The 22,174-nt window shown below is 55.2% G+C and overlaps 2 protein-coding genes across 2 annotated transcripts in view; both read left to right on the forward strand.

Annotated features, from left to right (window-relative positions):
* The window catches only part of LOC308068526 (uncharacterized protein), a gene marked incomplete at its 3' end in the record, with an annotated part of 17,234 nt that extends 10,269 nt beyond the window's left edge, over positions 1-6,965 (forward strand). Inside the window, exon 2 of the mRNA XM_080399312.1 lies at positions 4,204-6,965. Within this exon, the coding sequence (XP_080255438.1) occupies positions 4,204-6,965 (2,762 nt within the window). The remainder of the gene's footprint in view (positions 1-4,203) is intronic.
* On the forward strand, positions 6,854-21,847 carry LOC308068601 (protocadherin alpha-13-like). The gene has a single exon (XM_080399479.1). It carries the CDS (start codon positions 16,710-16,712, stop codon positions 19,299-19,301), a length of 2,592 nt encoding a protein of 863 aa, XP_080255605.1. The 5' UTR covers positions 6,854-16,709; the 3' UTR covers positions 19,302-21,847.
* The last annotated feature ends 327 nt before the right edge of the window (positions 21,848-22,174 follow it).

Raw genomic sequence — 22,174 nt, forward strand, 5'->3', positions numbered from 1 at the left:
AGAGCGGCCCAGCTCTAGTTTTAGGTGGCACAAATTCCCCCACCCGGTTGACATGGTAAGATCACTTGCGCTTCGGCATCTGGTGTTGTTCTGTCCAAGAATAAGATCTGTGTGGAGTGGGATCAGAGGTGTCAGAGCTCTGATCACAGAATCCTTAAGAACTCCATTTCTATATAAAATTGCTGAAAAAGCACAAAGCATCCAGGCAGATTCCGTCTGCTGTCCTTGTGTAATAGTGGGCATCTACAGGAGTTTCCACAGCCATTGATGTTGCTGTGTTGGTTCCTCGATCCTCCTCAGGCAGGATTTTAACAGGGATGTAAGGAGGTGTGTGTGACCTTTGGGTGCTCAACTTTCCCTGCTCGTCTGGTCTCAGCAGAGATGGTGTGTCCTCTTGCCAGTGTTGACTCATTCTGATACGTGCACATAAACACGAAACCCTGCACAGCAGCACAGCTCTGGTGTTGTGTGGTGGAAATTCTCCCACCCAACTGCTATTTTGGGTGTGCTTGCATTTCAGCCTTTGGTGTGGTTCTCTCAAGGAATAAAATCCCTGCAGAGTGGGATCTGAGGTGTCCCAGCTGTAATCGCAGACACTCCAAAAACGTGCAGCTCTGTGGTGTTTCCATTGGAGATTGCTGAGAAGGGGCAAAAGGCTTCCGGGTGCAGTTCATGTGTCTGGGAAGAGTCTGCCAGGCACTGTGTGGCTTTGCATTCCTCCATAGTTTCTTTCTGCCAGTTGTGAGGGAAGGTGAGGATGTGCAAAGGCCTGGGTTGTGCTCAGAGTGGGGTTTAGAGCTGGGGCGTGTTGTTGGGTTAGAGCAGTATCTGGGTCTTGTAGTTGTGATCCTGCTAGTGGTACCGAGTAGGGCCTGGTCATGTGTTAAGGGTGAGGGTGACATTGAGCGGGGAAGAGGGTTGCCTGGGGGGATTGGAGATGCTGGGTTGAACACGGCCTGTGTCATTGTGGAAGGACTGGAGAATGTCTGCTCAGCCCTGGACATGACATTTGCCATGGCACGGGACAGAGTATATTCCAGTAGAAATCCTTGAGAAGACTCCCAGCGCACACTACTACTTTCCCACAACCTTCTCGGGACCTCCAGAAGTTCCACATATGGTAAGGCACTGGTGATCTTTGTGGTATTACTGATTGTTAAGTCACATGATAGACATGCCTTTAGTTCCTTTCTTTTGACATGGAATGTTACTGCTCAAATGGAAAATTTTGCACATTTTGGTCACGGAGCCACCCTTCACCGAATGTCTCTGTGTTATCTTTCTGCTCTGAGTCTTGCTAGGCAGGAGAAGAAGTTCCCTCTCTATTCAAGATGTTGGCAGTCCTTGGGTTTCAGTACGGTGAAATGGGTTCCTTTGGTTTTCTTCTCTGCTCTTACCAAAACCTCCCACCCTTTTGTGTTTTTCTTCTCTCTCATTGGCAGTGTGTTGGTAATGGTTGGTGAGATGCAGCCTGCTGAGTTCTGCAGCTGTCAGTCAGGTTGCAGATATTTGGGTGGTTGGGCATCAGTGTAAGATGTTGCTTTTCCCACTCTCTGGAGCCGAGGTTGACATTCACAGAATGTCCTTGGCTTTCATGTCTCCCTCTTGCTTCCGCTGTGATAGCAGTACATAATGGAGCACTACGCACTTTTCAGTTGTTTCAAAGCTTTTGGAGAACCATAGTAGTTTCTTTCTTGACAGAAATCACTGTTAATTGTAAAGTAAAATGTCTCTCAGAGCCAGCTGGCCTGTCCTGAAAGTGTTTCTTTTCCAGAAGAAGCAACCACGAATTCTACAGGTGAGTTTCTTGTACCTAAAGAGGCTGTGTTTGAGATCTTGTACTTTTGTTCCCATTCAGCCGTGGTACCTTCATGTTGGGTCAACCAAATGTGTCCTGGATCGTAATGCCTATAGGTTTGGACAGCAAAGCACCACCACCTGCTTTTGTTCCTGCTTCTGCTGCTTGCAGGAACAGCATGAGCTGATGGCAGAAGGACAGATGGGGAGGACCCCAGTGCATTTCTGGGAGTGGATGTGTTTAGCATAGATGGGATTTCACATCCAAACCTCTGTGGTCTTCCCTTTGTGGCGTTTGTTTGGCTGAGTGACGCATGGCTCGCATTAATGATGGAGTTCATGGGTACCAAGGTTCTTGGAGTGTTGTTCTGGCAGTGCGTGCCTGCCTGCAAGAAGAGGCAAGGGCTTGACACGTGGTGAGCAGCTGGAAAAAACAGCTCTTCATCGAGGTGCAGGGAGAGTGCTTGGGAGCTGTGGTTGCGCCATGCTTTTTCAGCCTTCTTGGAGGATTGGTTGCTGGGCTGGATTTCCCGAAGGGAAGACTGCCCTGGATTTCCTGAACTCTTTGGAGCCTGTTTCATGGAGGTCTGAGGACCTGGACCTTGGGCTTTTGTCTCTGATGGCGGTGGATTCTGTTCTGATGTGGCAGAGCTGTTCTTTGCCATGTGATGGCCTTGCTGTGTTGTTTGCTGGTTCCTTGAGAGGACTGGGGGCTGCAGAGAGTGTCCTCCTTCCTGAAGATGAGAGGTGGTGAAGGGGAAGCGCCCCTGTCTTGCGTAGACTGGAGGAAAGCAGGAATGACGTTCCCCACCCGGATGGCTGGCAGGCGGAAGGGAAGAGTCATGAGAGCTCTGTTGAAAAGGCATGTTCATCCTTGATATCGAGCGCGGTGTAGGCATGTAGAAAACATTTTATTAAAGCCAAAATGAAAAGAAAAACAAATATGGAAGCAGCAATGTGGAAGCAAGGGTAGGGCAGGTCAGGTAAAAAAAAAGAAACAGGAGGGGATGGAAAAGCAGACGAAAAAGAAAAAAGATGAAGAGAGAGGAAGTGAGAAAGGAGGGAGAGGAAGGACTGTCTGCAAGGAAGAAGCAAGCATGTAAAGAGAGAAAGAAGAAAAGAATGGAAAGAAGGAAGAGATGGTATGGGAGATGACCAGCATCACCGCCCTTATCTCTGCATGCCGAATGAGGAGCTCGGCATCCTGGGTGCTCCAAGGCGCTGTGCAAGGCTTGATGAAAGGTGGTGAGGAAGAGGAATGGGAACTCATGCCTGAGGGCATGTCCGTGCTGCATGGGGTGAGGGTGATGTAGTCATCTAGAAAAGATGTTGGTGAAGGAGCCAAGGAAGAGACAAAGAGAGGACAGGGACGAGAAGGTGGAAGAAGAGCAGGAAGGAAGGAAAAATGTAGAGAAAGTAAAGGAAACCAGAACGAAGCAAGCAACAGAGAGAAAGAAAGAAGATAAAGGATGATAAGATGGATGAGTTTATTAGCATGCCCGATCGCTATGGATTCCTATACACGGAAAGGCGGGGAGGGACATACAGGGAGAGATAACGAAAGAAGGAAAGACCGGAAGAGAGGAAGTGAGTAAGGAAGGAAGATGACAAAGACGAGAGTGATGAGGTAACCATAAAGCAGATGACCAGGACGCGCCGATGTTACCTTGCAGGAGTATCGCAGAAGGAAGGTGAAAGAGAAGGAAGGAAACTATGGGAGTAAAAAGCAAGGAAGAAAGGAAGGGCTGATGAGAAGATGTCCAGCACGGGACGACATCGCCTGTAGACGCTGCACGGCTTCGGTCCCTAACACCCTCCGCCTTGGTTAGTGTCCCTCTCTCCGGCACCTGTGGCCGGTAATTAGCGCTGATGGTCCGCAATTAGCGCGGATGGCCCCGGCATTGAGGGCCACCGCCGCGGCGGTGAGGGGACTGGCGATGTGCCAGCGTGGGGTAAAGGAGGGGGCATGGTGGAAAAAGAAGGGAAAGGGGCGTAAAGGAAAGGACACGGAAGGTAAGAACGAAAAGGATAAGGGAGAGAAGGAGGAGGCGGAACAGGCGGAAGGAGAAAAGAGCAGAAAAAGAAGAAAGGAACGAGGCAAGAGAAGGGAAGAAAAGGAATTGTGGGAAGAAAGAAGGGGAACGTAGGAAATGAAACGTCAGAAAGAGGAGGAAGGGGAGGAAGGCAGGCATGCAAGCCAAAGGCAGGCAGTGAGGAGACGGACAGCAAGAGGAAGAGGCGGGAGGAGCAGCCGAGCGAGCGGGGAGGTGGCCGGCGCGGGTCCGCGGTCGCTGTCGGGGAGCGTGCGAGGCGGCGGAGCAGCACACGGTGTCGCTGCAGGCTCAGGAACGGCGGCGGAGCGGCGCGTCGGCTCCGCCCCGGTGCGGCGGAGAGCCCGGCTGTGAGCGCGGGGGGGGCGGCGCGGCGCGGGGCGGTCAGCAGAGCCGGCGCGTCCGGGCGGCGGCGGGGAGCCGTGCGGGGCCCGTGCGGGAAGGGCGGCGGGTGCGATGGGCGTGTGGTGGGCGCCCGCGTTGCGGGTGCTGGTGCTGCAGGCGGCCTGGGCGCTGGGCGGCGGGCAGGTGCGCTACTCGGTGCCGGAGGAAGCCAAGGCCGGGACGGTGGTGGGCCGCCTGGCGCAGGACCTGGGCCTGGAGGCGGGCGAGGCGGAGGCGCGGCGTCTGCGGCTGGTGGCGCAGGGCCGGCGGGCGAGCGTGGAGGTGAGCGGGGCGAGCGGGGCGCTGGTGGTGAGCTCGCGGCTGGACCGGGAGGAGCTGTGCGGGAAGAGCGCGCCGTGCGCCCTGCGCCTGGAGGTGCTGGTGGAGCGGCCGCTGCGCGTCTTCCACGTGGAGCTGGAGGTCACCGACATCAACGACAACGCCCCGCTCTTCCCCGCCGCCCGCAAAAACCTCAGTTTGTCGGAGAACTCCCCTGCCGGGTCCCGGTTCCCGCTGGAGGGCGCGTCGGATGCAGATATCGGAGCCAACGCGCAGCTCTCCTATGCGCTCAGCCCCAACGAGCACTTCGCCCTGGAAGTGAAATCCAAAGACGAAAAGAAGATCTCTGTTATCCTCGTATTAACGAAACCGCTGGACCGCGAGTCGGTGGCAGTGCACCGTCTGGTGCTGACGGCGAGTGACGGGGGCCGGCCGCCGCTGACGGGCACGGTGGAGCTGGTGATTTCGGTGCTGGATGCCAACGACAACGCGCCCCAGTTCAACCAGTCGGTGTATAAAGCGCAGCTGCCGGAGAGCGCTGCTCCGGGAACTGTGTTTTTCAAGCTAACGGCGACAGACAAGGATGAGGGGATAAATGGAGAGATATATTATTCGTTTAGCGATGCGATTTCTTCCAGAATTCAGGACACTTTTATAATTGATAGAAAAGAGGGGGTTATACGGACTGCTCGTGCCCTGGATTTCGAGGACGTTCAGTCGTATGACCTGGAGATCGAAGCGAGAGACAAAGGCTGGCCGCCGCTGTCGGGTCACTGCAGCGTGGAGCTGGAGGTGCTGGACGTGAACGACAACGCGCCGGAGGTGTGGGTGACGTCGCTGTCGGTGCCGGTGCCGGAGGACGCGGCGGTGGGGACGGTGGTGGCGCTGCTGAGCGTGTCGGACCGGGACTCGGGGGCGAACGGTCGCGTGCGGTGCGCGGTGTGGCCGGCGTCGCCGTTCGGGTTGGTGGCGACGTTCGCGGGCTCGTACTCGCTGGTGCTGCGGGAGGCGCTGGACCGCGAGCGGGTGTCGGAGTACGAGGTGGAGGTGCGGGCGGAGGACGGCGGGGCGCCGCCGCTGCGCGCCAGCCGCGGGGTGCGCGTGCCGGTGTCGGACGTGAACGACAACGCGCCGGCGTTCGCGCAGGCCGTGTACACGGTGCTGGCGCGGGAGAACAACGCGGCGGGCGCGGAGCTGGCGCGGCTGTGGGCGCGGGACCCGGACGAGGCGGGCAACGGGCGCGTGAGCTACTCGGTGGCGGAGGGCGGCGGCGGCGCGGTGTCGGGCGGGGCGTGGCGGTCGGCGTCGAGCTACGTGTCGGTGGACGCGGAGAGCGGTCGGCTGTGGGCGCTGCAGCCGCTGGACTACGAGGAGCTGCAGGTGCTGCAGTTCGAGGTGCGGGCGGTGGACGCGGGGGAGCCGCCGCTGTGCGGCAACGCGACGGTGCAGCTCTTCGTGGTGGACGAGAACGACAACGCGCCGGCGCTGCTGCCTCCTGCCGGCGGCGGGCCGGGCCCCGGGGCCGCGGGCGAGGCGGCGTCGGGGCCGGGCTCGGGGGCGCTGTGGGCGTGGGCGGCGTGGGGGGCGCCGGCGGGGCAGGTGGTGGCGAAGATCCGCGCGGTGGACGCGGACTCGGGCTACAACGCGTGGCTGCGGTACGAGCTGTGGGAGCCGCGGGGGAAGGGCCCGTTCCGCGTGGGGCTGTACAGCGGCGAGGTGAGCACGGCGCGGGCGCTGGAGGAGGCGGACGGCCCGCGGCAGCGGCTGGTCATCGTGGTGCGGGACCACGGGGAGCCGGCGCGCTCGGTCACGGCCACGCTGAGCGTGTCGCTGGTGGAGGGCGCCGAGGCGGCTCTGGCGGCCGCGGGCTCGTCGTCTTCGGGGCCGGGGCTGCGTGCGGCGGAGGGCGACGCGTCGGCGTCGGCGGCGACGAACGTGTGGCTGGTGGTGGCCATCTGCGCGGTGTCGAGCCTGTTCCTGCTGGCCGTGGTGCTGTACGGGGCGTCGCGGTGGGCGCCGCGGGCGGCCGTGCTGTCGGGTCCCGGGCCGGCGACGCTGGTGTGCGCCAGCGAGGTGGGGAGCTGGTCGTACTCGCAGCGCCAGAGCCGGAGCCTGTGCGTGACGGACGGCGCGGGCAAGAGCGACCTGATGGTTTTCAGCCCCAACTTCCCGCCGCCGCCCGGCCCCGCGGCGAAGGAGACGCAGCCGGAGCCGCCCGCTCTGCTGGACACGGTCAGTGCCCCCCCCTTCCCCGCCCCTTCCCGCGACGCCCCTGCCCCTCTGTCGCCCTTTTCGCCCGCCCCCCTGGCCGGCGGTGGCGGTGGCCGTGCTCAGCCCCCCGATGCCCGAGGGTGGTGGTCGCTGGGCAGGTGCTGGAGGCTCCTGACGGGACCGTTGCACCTGCCTTTGTGTCCTTGCCGGAGCCCCTTGACTCTTGGGGTACGGGAGGAATGAAGAACTGGCCGCACCCTGCAGCAGTTCTTGTCCACAGCTGAGGTTTGCTCATCAGCGTTTGGGTTTTTCTGTCAGAGGCTGGAATGAACGCCATTGCTGTTTAGAGCTGTTGCGACATGACCTTTAGGAAGAGTATTGCTCCCAGGGCTGCCCCATTTCCATCTGAGCTGGCTGAGGCATTGCCGAGCACGAAGAGTCCGCAGTAGAGCATCTGCCTGATATTGTGTGTGTGATGCCTTTCTGTGTTCTTTATGTTGCTGTCATTGATGGGAAGGGTAAGCCAAAGTAGGTTTGAGCCCTGAGGTGGGAAAGGAAGCTGTGTCATGTCCCAGAGATGAATGTGGTAGTGGCATGAGTAGGGCCTGGACCATGTCGTGATGTGAAAGATGACTTTAAGCTGTGGTAAGACTTGCCTGCAGGAACTAGTAATCCTTGGGAAGTCCATAGGCCATGTCCTAATATGGTAAGTATGGGAGATGATGTATTTGTCTTGATCATCTATGTGCCAGAGGAGAGGAATGTAGTATGCCTAGAGGAAAGCATGGGGCAGGATGGCCATAAAGGATTCTTTTAACGATGATTGTTTCCCAGGCTCCAAGGGACTGGAGATGGAGGCCATCTGGATCTTGAGACAGTGTGTGTTACTGAGATGCCCACTATGTCCTTGTGGTGTGTTGTCCTTGGCTGGATGCCAGGTGCCTCCTCGAACTACTGTGTCATTCCTATCCACAGTCAAACACAGGGAGAAAATGAGCTGAAAAAACCCCACTTGTGGTCCAAGATAAGGAGTCATCAGTAAAGTATCTGCCTGACACTGTGTGTGTGTGATGCCTTCATATGTTCTTAATGTTGCTGTCGTTGATGGGAAGGGTAAGTAAAAGTAGGTTTGAGCCTTGAGGTGGGAAAGGAAACGGTGTCATGTCCCAGAGGTGAATGTGGCAGTGGCACTGAGTAGGGCCTGTCTCTGTCCGTGTCAGAAGTTGCACTTGTGGAATCAAAGGAAAGCAAAAGGAGTGATTCTCTATCTCCAGTCAGCAAGTGATGTTCAGCCGTTCCCAGGAAGCAGGCCCTCCAGTAGGGGTAGTGGTTGCTCTGTAAGACAATTGTTTTAAGGAACGAATGCCCCACCATCGTCCTCCTTTCTGTTAGGTTTTATATCTGAGCAAACATCATATGGTATGGAATATGCCTTTGATCACTTCTGGTCAGCTGCCCTGGCTTTGTCCTCTCCTGAGGTCTTGCTGACCTCTGGTGGTGATGGTTCCCCAGGCAGTATTTAGTCCTTATTTCTTTTGTTGGCAGCTGATCATGCTGGTAACAGCTGTGGTTTCTTGTGGAAAACTCTGTCCTCCTCCTCTTTGTTTCGCCTTTGCAAGGGAGGTGATGCCAGGTGTCATCTCCCAGGTATGTGAAGTTTCCATCTGTGAGGCTGAAGTATTACAAAACATGAGAGCTCAGTGGCCGAGTGTGCCTTGCACTGTGTATATGATATCATTGCTATGGTTTTTATGGTGCTTCCATTGGTGGGAACGGTTGCAGATCTGTGTTCCTGGCTGGAGAAGTGGTGTGGCACACACATCAACCTCCTCAACCAAATTCTCCTGTGCAGTAGATATCATTTGCTTTATTGGTGAGCTCCTCAACATGTGCGTTGGTCTCTCTCAGCATGAAATCAAAGTCCTTTGCTATTAGAACTGTCCCAACATGACCTCAACAAAGACTGTTGCTCTCAGGTGTGTAACATTTCCATCTGAAATTGCCAAAGCATTGCCAGTCCTGAAGGGCCTGCTGCAGAGAGTTTGCTGGACACAGTGTATGTGATACATTTGTATGCCTTTTATGGTGCTGTCATTGATGGGAAGGGGAAGCAAAAGTTGGACTGAACCTTGGGGTGGGAAACAAACAGTGGCATGTCACAGAGGTGCATGTGGCGGTGACACTGAGAAGGGCCTGTCTTTCTTATGAAACACTCTGTGCTCCTCCTCTTTCATTCTGCGTTGCAAGAGACATGATGCAGGGTGACAGCTGGGCCTTCCAGGTTTTCTCTCCCGGTGGTGTAATTTCTTGATTTTGTTTGGCTCTCCAGGGTAATTTTAAAAGTCAGAAAGGAAATACAGGCTTTTGCTATGGTTTTCTTCCAAATATGTTGTTACTGTAGTTTGTGGTGCAAAGTGTTCAGGCAGAGGCGTGTGACCCAAGACAGGTGTTAGAAACGGGCATTTTCTTTTCCTGCTGCCCCTTTCTGCCAGGTTGTGGACTGCATTGCTGGCCGGTGAAATGTCGTGCCATACTGTGGCCCGTTATGATGTTCTTTCAACGTTTGATCAGCAGTGGCAACCTTAAAGAACCCATGTAAACCTAGTTTTCAACCAAAAAAATAAACATCCCCAGACTGTCCTACTCCCTTCGAGAACATCCATCACAGTGCTGTGCTTGTTCAGCATTTTGGTTGCTCTCTTACTGCATGAAGTCAATACCCACTGCCATTAGAGCTGTCCCGATATCAAGGGTTTATGAAAGGCAGGTCCCGCTTGACTGACCTGATCTCCTTCTCTGACAACATGTCCTGCCTAGTGGGTGAGGCAAAGGCTGTGGGTGTTGTCTACCTGGGCTTTAGTAAAGCCTTTGATCTTGTTTCCCACAGCATTCTCCTGGAGAAACTGGCTGCTCGTGGCTTGGGTGGGTGTACTCTTTGCTGGGTAAAAGGCTGTCTGTCTGGCCAAGCCCAAAGAGGGGTGTTGAATGGATTTAAAACGAGTTGGGGGCTTGTCACAAGTGGTGTTCCCCAGGGTTCAGTACTGGGAGGGGGGCAGTTCTGTTTAACCTCTTTATCAGTGGTCTGTGTGACAGGATCAGGTTAAGTTTGCAAATGACAGCAAGCTGGGCAAAAGTGTGTATCTGGTTGAGGGTAGGAAGGCTCTGCAGAGGGATCCAGACAGGTTGGGCCAGTGGGCTGAGGCCCGGTGTATGGGGTTCAACAAGGCTCTGTACCAAGTCCTGCACTTGGGTCACAACAACCCTCGCAACACTGCAGGCTGTGGGAAGAGTGGCTGCAAAGCAGCCCAGAGGAAAAAAACCTGGGAGCGTTGTTTGACGGCCGGCTGTATATGAACTGGCAGTGTGCCCAGGTGGCCCATAAGGGCCCTAGCATCCTGGCTTGTATCAGAAATAGTGTGGCCATCAGGACAAGGGAAATGATTGCGCCCCTGTACTCGGCACTGATGAGGCTGCAGCTTGAATAACGGTGTTCAGTTTTGGGCCCCTCACTGTGAGAATGACATTGAGGTGCCAGAGTGAGTCCGAAGAAGAGCAATGAAGCTGGGGAAGGGTCAAGCCCAAGTCTTATGAGGAGCGGTTGAGGGAACTGGCATTGTTTGGTTTGGAGAAAAGGTGGCTTGGGAGACCTCTACAACTACCTGAGAGGAGGTTGTAGCAAGCTGAGTGTGGGTCTCTTTTTCTCAAGCAGCAAGTGATAGGATGAGAGTAAATGGCCTTAAGTGGTGCCAGAGGAGGTTTAGATTGCATATTAGGAAACAGTTCTTCTCCTAAGAGTTGGTCAAGCATTGGAACAGGCTGCCCAGGGGAGTGGTTGTGTCACTGTCCCTGGAAGTATCTAAAAGATGTGGTGCTTAGAGACATGGTTTAGTGCTGGACTTGGCAGTGTTAGGTTAATGATTTGACTCGGTGGTGTCTAGGGTCTTTTGCAACACAAATGATTCTATGATCATCTTTGGAAATAGTATTGCTTGGAGGTGTGTAAGATTTCCATCTGAGACTGCTAAAGCATTGCGAAACACGAAGGGCAAGCTGCAGAGAGTGTGCTGGACACGGTGCATATGACACTGTCTGTATGCTTTTCCATGGTACTCTCACTTACAAAAAGGGTCTGCAAAGCTGGGCTGAAAGGAAACTGGCATGTTTGTGGCCGTGACTGTGGCAGTGGTGCTGAGTGGGGCCTGGGCGTCTCCTGATGCGAAGGGTGATCTTGAGCAGTGGGAAGACTTGCCTGAGGGAACTGGAAATTTGATGTTCTCCATGCTGTTCCTGACAGGTGAGAAGTCATCTGCCATATGCAGCTTTGGTCACTTGCTTTTAATGGGGAACGGTGTTGGTCAAGCAGAAGCTTTTTCAAATTTGATCAGATTTGGCCAGCCTTCTCCGAACCTCTCTTTGGTTACCTCTTGTGGGAGAAGAGGATGGAGAATGTCTGATCAGTCCTCACGGGAGATGAGAGAGACGTATGAGAGGAGGATAGAGAATGTCTGAAGAGAGATGTATGTGAGGAGGATGGAGAATGTCTGATCTGACAGGAGGTAAGAGAGCAACTGGGACTTACAAAGGAAAGTAAGAAAGATAAACATGGTTATCTAGTCAAAAGGTGTTTGATGATTATGGCCTTTGTTGACTGCTGCTGATGCTGATAGCAGTTGTGGTTTGTTTTGGAAAACTTTGCCCTTTTCTTCTTTGTCTCTCCTTTGCAGGAGAGGTGATGCCAGTTGGTATCTCCCAGGTGTGTGATGCATCTGAGATGGGTGAAGCATTGCCAGACATGAAGGGTCACTTATAGAGAGTCGCCTGAACCCCGGGTATATGATACCATGTGTATGGGTTTTATGGTGCTTTCATTGATACGAATGGTTGTGGATGTGCATTCCTGGCTGATGAAGTGGAATGACATACACTGGCTTGTTAATGGTGTTCTTTACATTTTTACATCAGCAGCCACATGTATACAGAAGCCCTGGAAACCTTCTTTTCAACAAGACCCCACAGCCAGCAGAGAAAGAAACAGAACCTCTAATAACAAACACCCAAACTGGAATTCTCCTATGGAAGCAATGTGATCCGTTACAGGGGAGTGCTTGTCAGCATGTGGTTGGTTGTATCAGTGTTATGAAGTCTTACCGTTGCCATTTAGAGTGGTTCCAACATCACCTTTGGTAGGGCAGAGACTGCTGGACTTGGTGTCTCTGATAATATCTGTATGGGGGTTTTATGTTGCTCCCATTGCTGGGAAAGGTCTACAATATCTGGTATGAGCCCTGGAGTGGTAAAAAGAAACAGTGGCATGTTGCAGAGGGGAATGTGGCAGTGGTCCAGTGTAGGGCCTGGTCATCCCTTGCTGTGAAGGCTGACCTTGAGAAATGGGAAGACATGACTGAGGGAATTGGAAATCCTTGGGAATACCATGGGCCATGTCTTGCAGTGGTCCCCTAGTCACTATTTACTGCCCTATTAGCATTGCTGACTGCTGATCATGCTGGTGTCATGTGTGGTTTCTTATCAAAAACTCTGTCCTCTTCTTTGATTCTCTTCTGCAAGAGCTGTGATGCAAGATGACAACTGGGACGTCAATGTTGTCTCTTTTGGTTGGCCCACCCACATCACTGCGAAAATAGGGAAGGTATTGGGGACTTTTACGATGTTCTTTATCCAAGTATGTTGTTACTCTGCCTGGTAGTATAAAGTGTTTAGGAAGAGGAATGTGATGAAGGAAGGTGTTTCCTTTTTCTTTTCCTGCCCTTCTGAACTGGATTGTGGGCTTGTGTTCTCGGCCAGGCAGGTAGTGTGACCATACACTGGCCTGCTTTGATCTTACTTTAATGTTTCCACCAGCAGCCATATCCTTACAAAACCCCTGGAAATCCTCTTTTTTAGAGAAAAACAAAAAACAAGCCAATCCATACCCAACACAAATTTTTCCAGTGCAGTAGATCTCATTGGTGACACTGATGTGTTCATCAGCATTTGGGTTGCTCTTTCACAGCACAAAATCAATGCCCTTGGCCTTTAGAGTTCTTCTTAGATCACCTCTATAACTAGTATTGCTCCCAGGTACATAATGCCTCTTTCTGTGATTGGTGAAGCCACAGGAGCGTGTGGCATGTGGTGGAGGTGAATGTGGCAGTGGCGTTGAGTAGGGCCTGGCCATGTCCTGATGTGTAGGGTAATCTTGAGCAGTGGGAAGACTTGCCTGAATTGGAAATCCTTGGGAAGACCGTGGGCCACGTTGTAAGAGAGAGTGGGATGTGAAGTGCTTGTCTTGGGAACACGTGCCCCAGAGTGGGGAATGGAGGATGCCTAGAGGGGTAGAAAGTGAGCAGAGTGTTCTGGGCCGGGATCCTTTCCCAGGCTGTAAAGGTCTGGAGTTGGAGGCCTTACTGATCATGAGGTAGTGTGTGGTATTGAAGTGTCCACAGGGTCCTTTGAGTTGATGAGTATCTCCCAGCAGACACAGTCCCTTGTGCTGCTGCCCGCCTGAGGTAGGCAATGTGTTGTTAAAGAGGGGGTGACATGCAGGCTGCTGAATATTTTCTGCTGAGCTTCTTGATTGCAGTTTTGGGGAATGTATTTTGAGAGGGTAACTCTTCAATCTGCTGTCATTGTGTAATGGTGGGCATCTACAGGACCTTCCACAGGCTTTGATGTTGCTGTAATGGTTCCTTCGCCCTCCTCGTGCAGGATTTGTAAAGGGCATGTGAGGATGTGGGTGTAATCTTTGTGCTCTTGACTTTGCCTACTTGTGCACTCACACACCTGACCTCGGTAGAGATGGTGTGTCCTGTTGTCACGCACGGCTCATTCTGATGTCTGGGACATGCACGCTAAACCCTGCAGAGCAGCCCAGCTCTGGTTTTCTGTAGTACAAACTCTTCCCCAAGTTCACATTGTGAGCGCACTTGCACTACAGCGTTGTGTGTTGTTCTTTCAAAGAATGAAGTCCATGCAGACTGGGATGAGAGCTGTCACAACTCTAATGACAGAATCCGTAAGACTCAGTTCTTATGTCCTGCTCTGTGCTGTCTCCATGTGAGATTGCTGAAAAGGCACTGAGCATTCAGGATGAAGCTTACGCAGCTGGGAAGAGTCTGCCAGCAGTGAGGGGCTTTGCATCACTTGGTTCTTTGTGGCAGTCGTGAGGGAAGGTGAGGATGTGCTAAGGCCTGCGTCATGCATATAGGAGGGTGTGTGGTATTGTGGCAGTGATTCTGTGAGTGGCACCAGGTAGGGGCTGGGCATGCATCAGTATGAGGGTGACCTTAGACAGGGAAGAGTTTTGCTTGAGGGAAATGGAGTCGCTGGGAGGACCATAAACTGTGCCATTGGGGAAAGTATTGAGAATGTTTGCTTAGGTGAAGAACCCATTTCCCAGGGCCTGAGACAGAAGATGACAGTAGAAAACATCAATAAGATGTTTTGCAGTCAGTGCTAATTGCCTGGGAGCTTCTCAGGGCCCCCAGGTGTTCTGCATATCCTTGTGCCCTGTTGTTCTCCTCTTGTGTATCAATACAGTGGAATGGGATTCTTTGGTTCTCTTCTCTGCTGTTATCAGGAACTTTCACCCTTTTGTTTTTCTGTCTCTCACATTGGCAGCGTATTGGTAACAGTGGAGATGAAATGCTGAATTCTAGCAGCTGTCAGATGGTGGCAGATACTTGGGTAATTTTCCATCAGTGCCAAGAACGGCTTTTTCAATCCCCTGAGCTGAGCTTGATGCTAGGAGAATGTCTGTAGCTTTCTGGTGTCCCTCCTACTTCCCCTGTGATCACAGTGCATAAGGGAGCACTGTGCACTGCCCAGTGATTTCAAGGCTTTTGCAGAATGTGGCTCGTTATGTCCCATCCACCTTCCAGAGAAATCTCTCATGATGTTAAGCCAAAGTACCCCTTAGAACCAGTTCCTCTCCCCTAAACATGTTTCTTTTCTGAAGAAGCAACCAGTGATGCTACAGGTAAGTCACTCGTGAGTTTGAGAGACAGCTGTACTTCTGTTCCTGTATAGGCATGGTATCTTCATGTTGGATGGACTGAATGTTGCCTGGATTGGGAGCTGGACTCGGTGATTGCTTTGATTGGAGCAGCAAAGCAGCACCACCTACTGTCATTCCTTTCTTGCTGGTTCTGGGCACAGTGTGAGCAAGTGACAGAGAGTACAGATGGAGGAGCGACCATAAAGCGTTTCTCGGAGTGGATGTGTTGGGCATCGAAGGGATGTTCTAATGAAAATGCCATGGTTTTAACTTTGTGGCTTTTGACAGGTGGGTCGTGCTATATGAGTGAGAGGGATTCCTTGGGGACTAATGCCCCTGGGTGCCGAGGTTCTTGCTGTGTTGTGCTGGCAGAGCATGCCTGCCTGAAAGGAGAAGCAAGAGCTTGACTTTCAGCGTGGATGTGGAAAAAGAGGCCAGAAGAACAGCTCTTCATCAAGGTGTATGAAGAATGCTTGGGAGCCGTGTTTGCCCCATGCTTTTTCAGCTTTCTTGGAGAATTAGTATACTGGGCTCTGATGGGTTTGAGTTGCCGAGGGAGAGTGTCCCCCGGGTTGTTTGGGCTCACTGGAGCCTTTCTGCAGAGATGTTGAATTACCTGGGCGTTGAGCTTGTGCTTCAGATGGTGGTGGATTCTCTTCCATGAGAGGACAGGGGCTGTGGAGTGTGGCCTTCTTCCAGAAGGGGAGGTGCAGGAGCAGTCTGTCTTCAGGAGACTGGAAGAAAGCAGGAAGGTTGTTCTGGTCTGGAGAGGTGGAAGTCGTCAGGGAAGAGGAGTGAGAGCTCATGCCAAAGGTCAAGTCCGTGCTCGATGTGGAGGGTGGTGTAATCATACAGGAAACTTGATGGTTAAGGAGGCAAAGCAGAGTCAAAGAGAGAAGGAGAAGAGAAGGGAGGGAGGGTCAGGACAACAAAAAGAAGACAAGTAGAAAAGAGTGGAAGGAAGGAAGGAACAGTGCCAAGCAAGAAGAGCAAGCAATAGCCAAGCATGCAAAGGAAAGAAGAGCGGGAGTAAGGAGGAAAGGATTAGCGAGTTTATTAACATGTCACCAAGGCTATTGCTGTGCCCAGAAATCTGTTAAACAGAGAAAGGAGGAAAGGAAGAAGGAGTGAGAAGTGGAAACCAGAAAGAAATAAAGGAAGATGCTAGGAAGAAATGGAACAAGGCAGTAATTGAGGAAGGAAGATGGCAAGGAGGAGAAAGAAAGTAAGAACCAATAAAGTAGATGACTAGCACGCACCGACCTTCCCTGTAGACTCCGACGGAGTTAGTCCCTAACAGCCTCCGCCTTGGTTACTGTCCCTCTCTCCGGCACCGGTGACTGCTAATTAGCGCTGATGGTCCCCAATTAGCGCTGATGGCCCCGGCATTGAGGGCCACCGCCGCGGCGGTGAGGGGACCGGCGATGTGCCAGGGTGGGGTAAAGGAGGGGGCATGGTGGAAAAAGAAGGGAAAGGGGCGTAAAGAAAAGGTCACGGAAGGCAAGAACGAAAAGGATAAGGGAGAGAAGGAGGAGGCGGAACAGGCGGAAGGAGAAAAGAGCAGAAAGAGAAGAAAGGAACGAGGCAAGAGAAGGGAAGAAAAGGAATTGTGGGAAGAAAGAAGGGGAACGTAGGAAATGAAACGTCAGAAAGAGGAGGAAGGGGAGGAAGGCAGGCATGCAAGCCAAAGGCAGGCAGTGAGGAGACGGACAGCAAGAGGAAGAGGCGGGAGGAGCAGCCGAGCGAGCGGGGAGGTGGCCGGCGCGGGTCCGCGGTCGCTGTCGGGGAGCGTGCGAGGCGGCGGAGCAGCACACGGTGTCGCTGCAGGCTCAGGAACGGCGGCGGAGCGGCGCGTCGGCTCCGCCCCGGTGCGGCGGAGAGCCCGGCTGTGAGCGCGGGGGGGGCGGCGCGGCGCGGGGCGGTCAGCAGAGCCGGCGCGTCCGGGCGGCGGCGGGGAGCCGTGCGGGGCCCGTGCGGGAAGGGCGGCGGGTGCGATGGGCGTGTGGTGGGCGCCCGCGGTGCGGGTGCTGGTGCTGCAGGTGGCCTGGGCGCTGGGCGGCGGGCAGGTGCGCTACTCGGTGCCGGAGGAAGCCAAGGCCGGGACGGTGGTGGGCCGCCTGGCGCAGGACCTGGGCCTGGAGGCGGGCGAGGCGGAGGCGCGGCGTCTGCGGCTGGTGGCGCAGGGCCGGCGGGCGAGCGTGGAGGTGAGCGGGGCGAGCGGGGCGCTGGTGGTGAGCTCGCGGCTGGACCGGGAGGAGCTGTGCGGGAAGAGCGCGCCGTGCGCCCTGCGCCTGGAGGTGTTGGTGGAGCGGCCGCTGCGCGTCTTCCACGTGGAGCTGGAGGTCACCGACATCAACGACAACGCCCCGCTCTTCCCCGCCGCCCGCAAAAACCTCAGTATATCGGAGAACTCCCCTGCCGGTTCCCGGTTCCCGCTGGAGGGCGCGTCGGATGCAGATATCGGAGCCAACGCGCAGCTCTCCTATGCGCTCAGCCCCAACGAGCACTTCGCCCTGGATTTACAAAAATCGAATGATCGAAATGTGGTACCCGATCTGCTTTTAACGAAACCGCTGGACCGCGAGTCGGTGGCAGTGCACCGTCTGGTGCTGACGGCGAGTGACGGGGGCCGGCCGCCGCTGACGGGGACTGTGGAGCTGGTTATCTCCGTGCTGGACACCAACGACAACGCGCCCCAGTTCAACCAGTCGGTGTATAAAGTGCAGCTACCGGAGAGCGCTACCGAGGGGACGCTTGTGGCGCGGGTGAACGCCACGGATCCGGACGAGGGAGTTAACAGTGAGGTGACATATACTGCGACGAATTTCATTCCCCCGAGTGGAAGAGATGTGATTACCGTGAATCCGACCACAGGGGAGATCCGTCTGACGGGCGCCCTGGACTTTGAAGACGTCAGTGTATTTGATTTCCGTATTGAAGCGAGAGACAAAGGCTGGCCGCCGCTGTCGGGTCACTGCAGCGTGGAGCTGGAGGTTCTGGACGTGAACGACAACGCGCCGGAGGTGTGGGTGACGTCGCTGTCGGTGCCGGTGCCGGAGGACGCGGCGGTGGGGACGGTGGTGGCGCTGCTGAGCGTGTCGGACCGGGACTCGGGGGCGAACGGTCGCGTGCGGTGCGCGGTGTGGCCGGCGTCGCCGTTCGGGCTGGTGGCGACGTTCGCGGGCTCGTACTCGCTGGTGCTGCGGGAGGCGCTGGACCGCGAGCGGGTGTCGGAGTACGAGGTGGAGGTGCGGGCGGAGGACGGCGGGGCGCCGTCGCTGCGCGCCAGCCGCGGGGTGCGCGTGCCGGTGTTGGACGTGAACGACAACGCGCCGGCGTTCGCGCAGGCCGTGTACACGGTGCTGGCGCGGGAGAACAACGCGGCGGGCGCGGAGCTGGCGCGGCTGTGGGCGCGGGACCCGGACGAGGCGGGCAACGGGCGCGTGAGCTACTCGGTGGCGGAGGGCGGCGGCGGCGCGGTGTCGGGCGGGGCGTGGCGGTCGGCGTCGAGCTACGTGTCGGTGGACGCGGAGAGCGGTCGGCTGTGGGCGCTGCAGCCGCTGGACTACGAGGAGCTGCAGGTGCTGCAGTTCGAGGTGCGGGCGGTGGACGCGGGGGAGCCGCCGCTGTGCGGCAACGCGACGGTGCAGCTCTTCGTGGTGGACGAGAACGACAACGCGCCGGCGCTGCTGCCTCCTGCCGGCGGCGGGCCGGGCCCCGGGGCCGCGGGCGAGGCGGCGTCGGGGCCGGGCTCGGGGGCGCTGTGGGCGTGGGCGGCGTGGGGGGCGCCGGCGGGGCAGGTGGTGGCGAAGATCCGCGCGGTGGACGCGGACTCGGGCTACAACGCGTGGCTGCGGTACGAGCTGTGGGAGCCGCGGGGGAAGGGCCCGTTCCGCGTGGGGCTGTACAGCGGCGAGGTGAGCACGGCGCGGGCGCTGGAGGAGGCGGACGGCCCGCGGCAGCGGCTGGTCATCGTGGTGCGGGACCACGGGGAGCCGGCGCGCTCGGTCACGGCCACGCTGAGCGTGTCGCTGGTGGAGGGCGCCGAGGCGGCTCTGGCGGCCGCGGGCTCGTCGTCTTCGGGGCCGGGGCTGCGTGCGGCGGAGGGCGACGCGTCGGCGTCGGCGGCGACGAACGTGTGGCTGGTGGTGGCCATCTGCGCGGTGTCGAGCCTGTTCCTGCTGGCCGTGGTGCTGTACGGGGCGTCGCGGTGGGCGCCGCGGGCGGCCGTGCTGTCGGGTCCCGGGCCGGCGACGCTGGTGTGCGCCAGCGAGGTGGGGAGCTGGTCGTACTCGCAGCGCCAGAGCCGGAGCCTGTGCGTGACGGACGGCGCGGGCAAGAGCGACCTGATGGTTTTCAGCCCCAACTTCCCGCCGCCGCCCGGCCCCGCGGCGAAGGAGACGCAGCCGGAGCCGCCCGCTCTGCTGGACACGGTCAGTGCCCCCCCCTTCCCCGCCCCTTCCCGCGACGCCCCTGCCCCTCTGTCGCCCTTTTCGCCCGCCCCCCTGGCCGGCGGTGGCGGTGGCCGTGCTCAGCCCCCGATGCCCGAGGGTGGTGGTCGCTGGGCAGGTGCTGGAGGCTCCTGACGGGACCGTTGCACCTGCCTTTGTGTCCTTGCCGGAGCCCCTTGACTCTTGGGGTACGGGAGGAATGAAGATCTGGCCGCACCCTGCAGCAGTTCTTTTCCACAGCTGAGGTTTGCTCATCAGCGTTTGGGTTTTTCTGTCAGAGGCTGGAATGAACGCCATTGCTGTTTAGAGCTGTTGCGACATGACCTTTAGGAAGAGTATTGCTCCCAGGGCTGCCCCATTTCCATCTGAGCTGGCTGAGGCATTGCCGAGCACGAAGAGTCCGCAGTAGAGCATCTGCCCGATATTGTGTGTGTGATGCCTTTCTGTGTTCTTTATGCATTTCCCAGAGTGGGGAATGTAGGATGCCTAGAGGAAAGCACGGGGGGGAATGGCCATAAAGGATTTTTTTAATGATTGTTTCCCAGGCTCCAAGAGCCTGGAGATGGAGGCCATCTGGATCTTGAGACAGTGTGTGTTACTGAGATGTCCTTGTGGTGTGTTGTCCTTGGCTGGATGCCAGGTGCATCATCGAACTACTGTGTCATTCCTATCTACAGTCAAACACAGGGAGAAAATAAGCTGAAAAAACCCCACTTGTGGTCCAAGATAAGGAGTCAGCAGTAAAGTATCTGCCTGACACTGTGTGTGTGTGATGCCTTCATATGTTCTTAATGTTGCTGTCGTTGATGGGAAGGGTAAGCAAAAGTGAGTTTGAGCCTTGAGGTGGGAAAGGAAACTCTTTCATGTCCCAGAAATGAATGTTGCAGTGGCACTGAGTAGGGCCTGTCCTTGTCAATATCAAAAGTCGCACATGTGGAATCAAAGGAAAGCAAAAGGAGTTATTTTCTACCTCCAGTCAGCAGGGGACGTTCAGCCACTTCCCAGGAAGCAGGCCCTCATTCGGAGTAGTGGTTGCTCTGTAAGAGAAATATCATAACTAACTAATACCCCACCGTCGTCCTCCTTTCTGTTAGCTTTTATATCTGAGCAAGCATCATATGATATGGAACATGCCATTGGTCACATTGGGTCACGTGCCCTGGATATGTCCCCTCCTGATATCTAGCCCACCTGTAGCCTTCTGGTGAGAGTGTGGGGAAAGGCTGGAGAGACAGCTTTGGTGCTGTGCAAGCACTGCTCAGCAGTAGTCAAAACAGTGGTGTTTTACCACTGCCTTTCTATCTACCAACAGAAGCACAGCATTATAAGGGCTGCTGTGAGGCTCAGACAGACCCAATAGAGTTGTCTGAGGTTCTGAAGATGCCACACCATAGTGTCCCTGGTGCTGCTGCCTGCCTGACATAGGCAAAGTGTTGGTAAGAGATGGTGAAATGCAGACTGCTGAATGTTGTCTGATTAACATTTTCACTGCTGTCTTGGGAAGGGTGTTGTGGGAGGTTAGTGCTTCAACCTGCTGTCCTTGTGTGCTGTTTGGCATCTATAGTAGCTTCCACAGCCGCTGATGCTGCCAGGATGGTTTTGCGGTCATCCTCAGTCAGGATTTGTAAGGGCACATGATGAGGTGGATGTAACCTTTGTGGTCTTGACTTTCCCTGCTTGTGCAGTTGCACAGTTGGCTTTGGTAGGAACGTGTGTTTTCGATGTGCCACTGCACACACAGTTCATTCTGATGTGTGCATGTTCAGAGAAAAGCCTGCAGATTAGCCCAGCTCTGGTTTTAGGTGGCACAAATTCCCCCACCCGGTTGACATGGTGAGATTGCTTGCGTTTCAGCATCTGGTGTGGTTCTGTCCAAGAATAAGATCTGTGTGGAGTGGGATCAGAGGTGTCAGAGCTCTGATCACAGAATCCTTAAGAACTCCATTTCTATATAAAATTGCTCAAAAGGCACAAAGCATCCAGGCAGATTCCGTCTGCTGTCCTTGTGTAATAGTGGGCATCTACAGGAGTTTCCACAGCCATTGATGTTGCTGTGTTGGTTCCTCGATCCTCCTCAGGCAGGATTTTAACAGGGAGGTAAGGAGGTGTGTGTGACCTTTGGGTGCTCAACTTTCCCTGCTCGTCTGGTCTCAGCAGAGATGGTGTGTCCTCTTGCCAGTGTTGACTCATTCTGATACGTGCACATAGACACGAAACCCTGTACAGCAGCACAGCTCTGGTCTTGTGTCGTGGAAATTCTCCCACCCAACTGCTATTTTGGGTGTGCTTGCGTTTCAGCCTTTGGTGTGGTTCTCTCAAGGAATAAAATCCCTGCAGAGTGGGATCTGAGGTGTCCCAGCTGTAATCGCAGACACTCTAAAAACGTGCAGCTCTGTGGTTTTTCCATTGGAGATTGCTGAGAAGGGGCAATAGGCTTCCGGGTGCAGTTCATGTGTCTGGGAAAAGTCTGCCAGGCACTGTGTGGCTTTGCATGGCTCCATAGTTTCTTTCTGCCAGTTGTGAGGGAAGGTGAGGATGTGCAAAGGCCTGGGTTGTGCTCAGAGTGGGGTTTAGAGCTGGGGCGTGTTGTTGGGTTAGAGCAGTATCTGGGTCTTGTAGTTGTGATCCTGCTAGTGGTACTGAGGTGGGCCTGGTCGTGTGTTAAGGGTGAGGGTGACGTTGAGCGGGGAAGAGGGTTGCCTGGGGGGATTGGAGATGCTGTTGAACACGGCCTGTGTCATTGTGGAAGGACTGGAGAATGTCTGCTCAGCCCTGGACATGACATTTGCCATGGCACGGGACAGAGTATATTGCAGTAGAAATCCTTGAGAAGACTCCTAGCACACACTGCTACTTTCCCACAACCTTCTCGGGACCTCCAGAAGTTCCACATATGGTAAGGCACTGGTGATCTTTGTGGTATTACTGATTGTTAAGTCACATGATAGACATGCCTTTAGTTCCTTTCTTTTGACATGGAATGTTACTGCTCAAAAGGAAAATTTTGC

The sequence above is a fragment of the Falco punctatus genome, assembly GCF_963210335.1.
Source record: "Falco punctatus genome assembly, chromosome: 8".
Taxonomy (NCBI): domain Eukaryota; kingdom Metazoa; phylum Chordata; class Aves; order Falconiformes; family Falconidae; genus Falco; species Falco punctatus.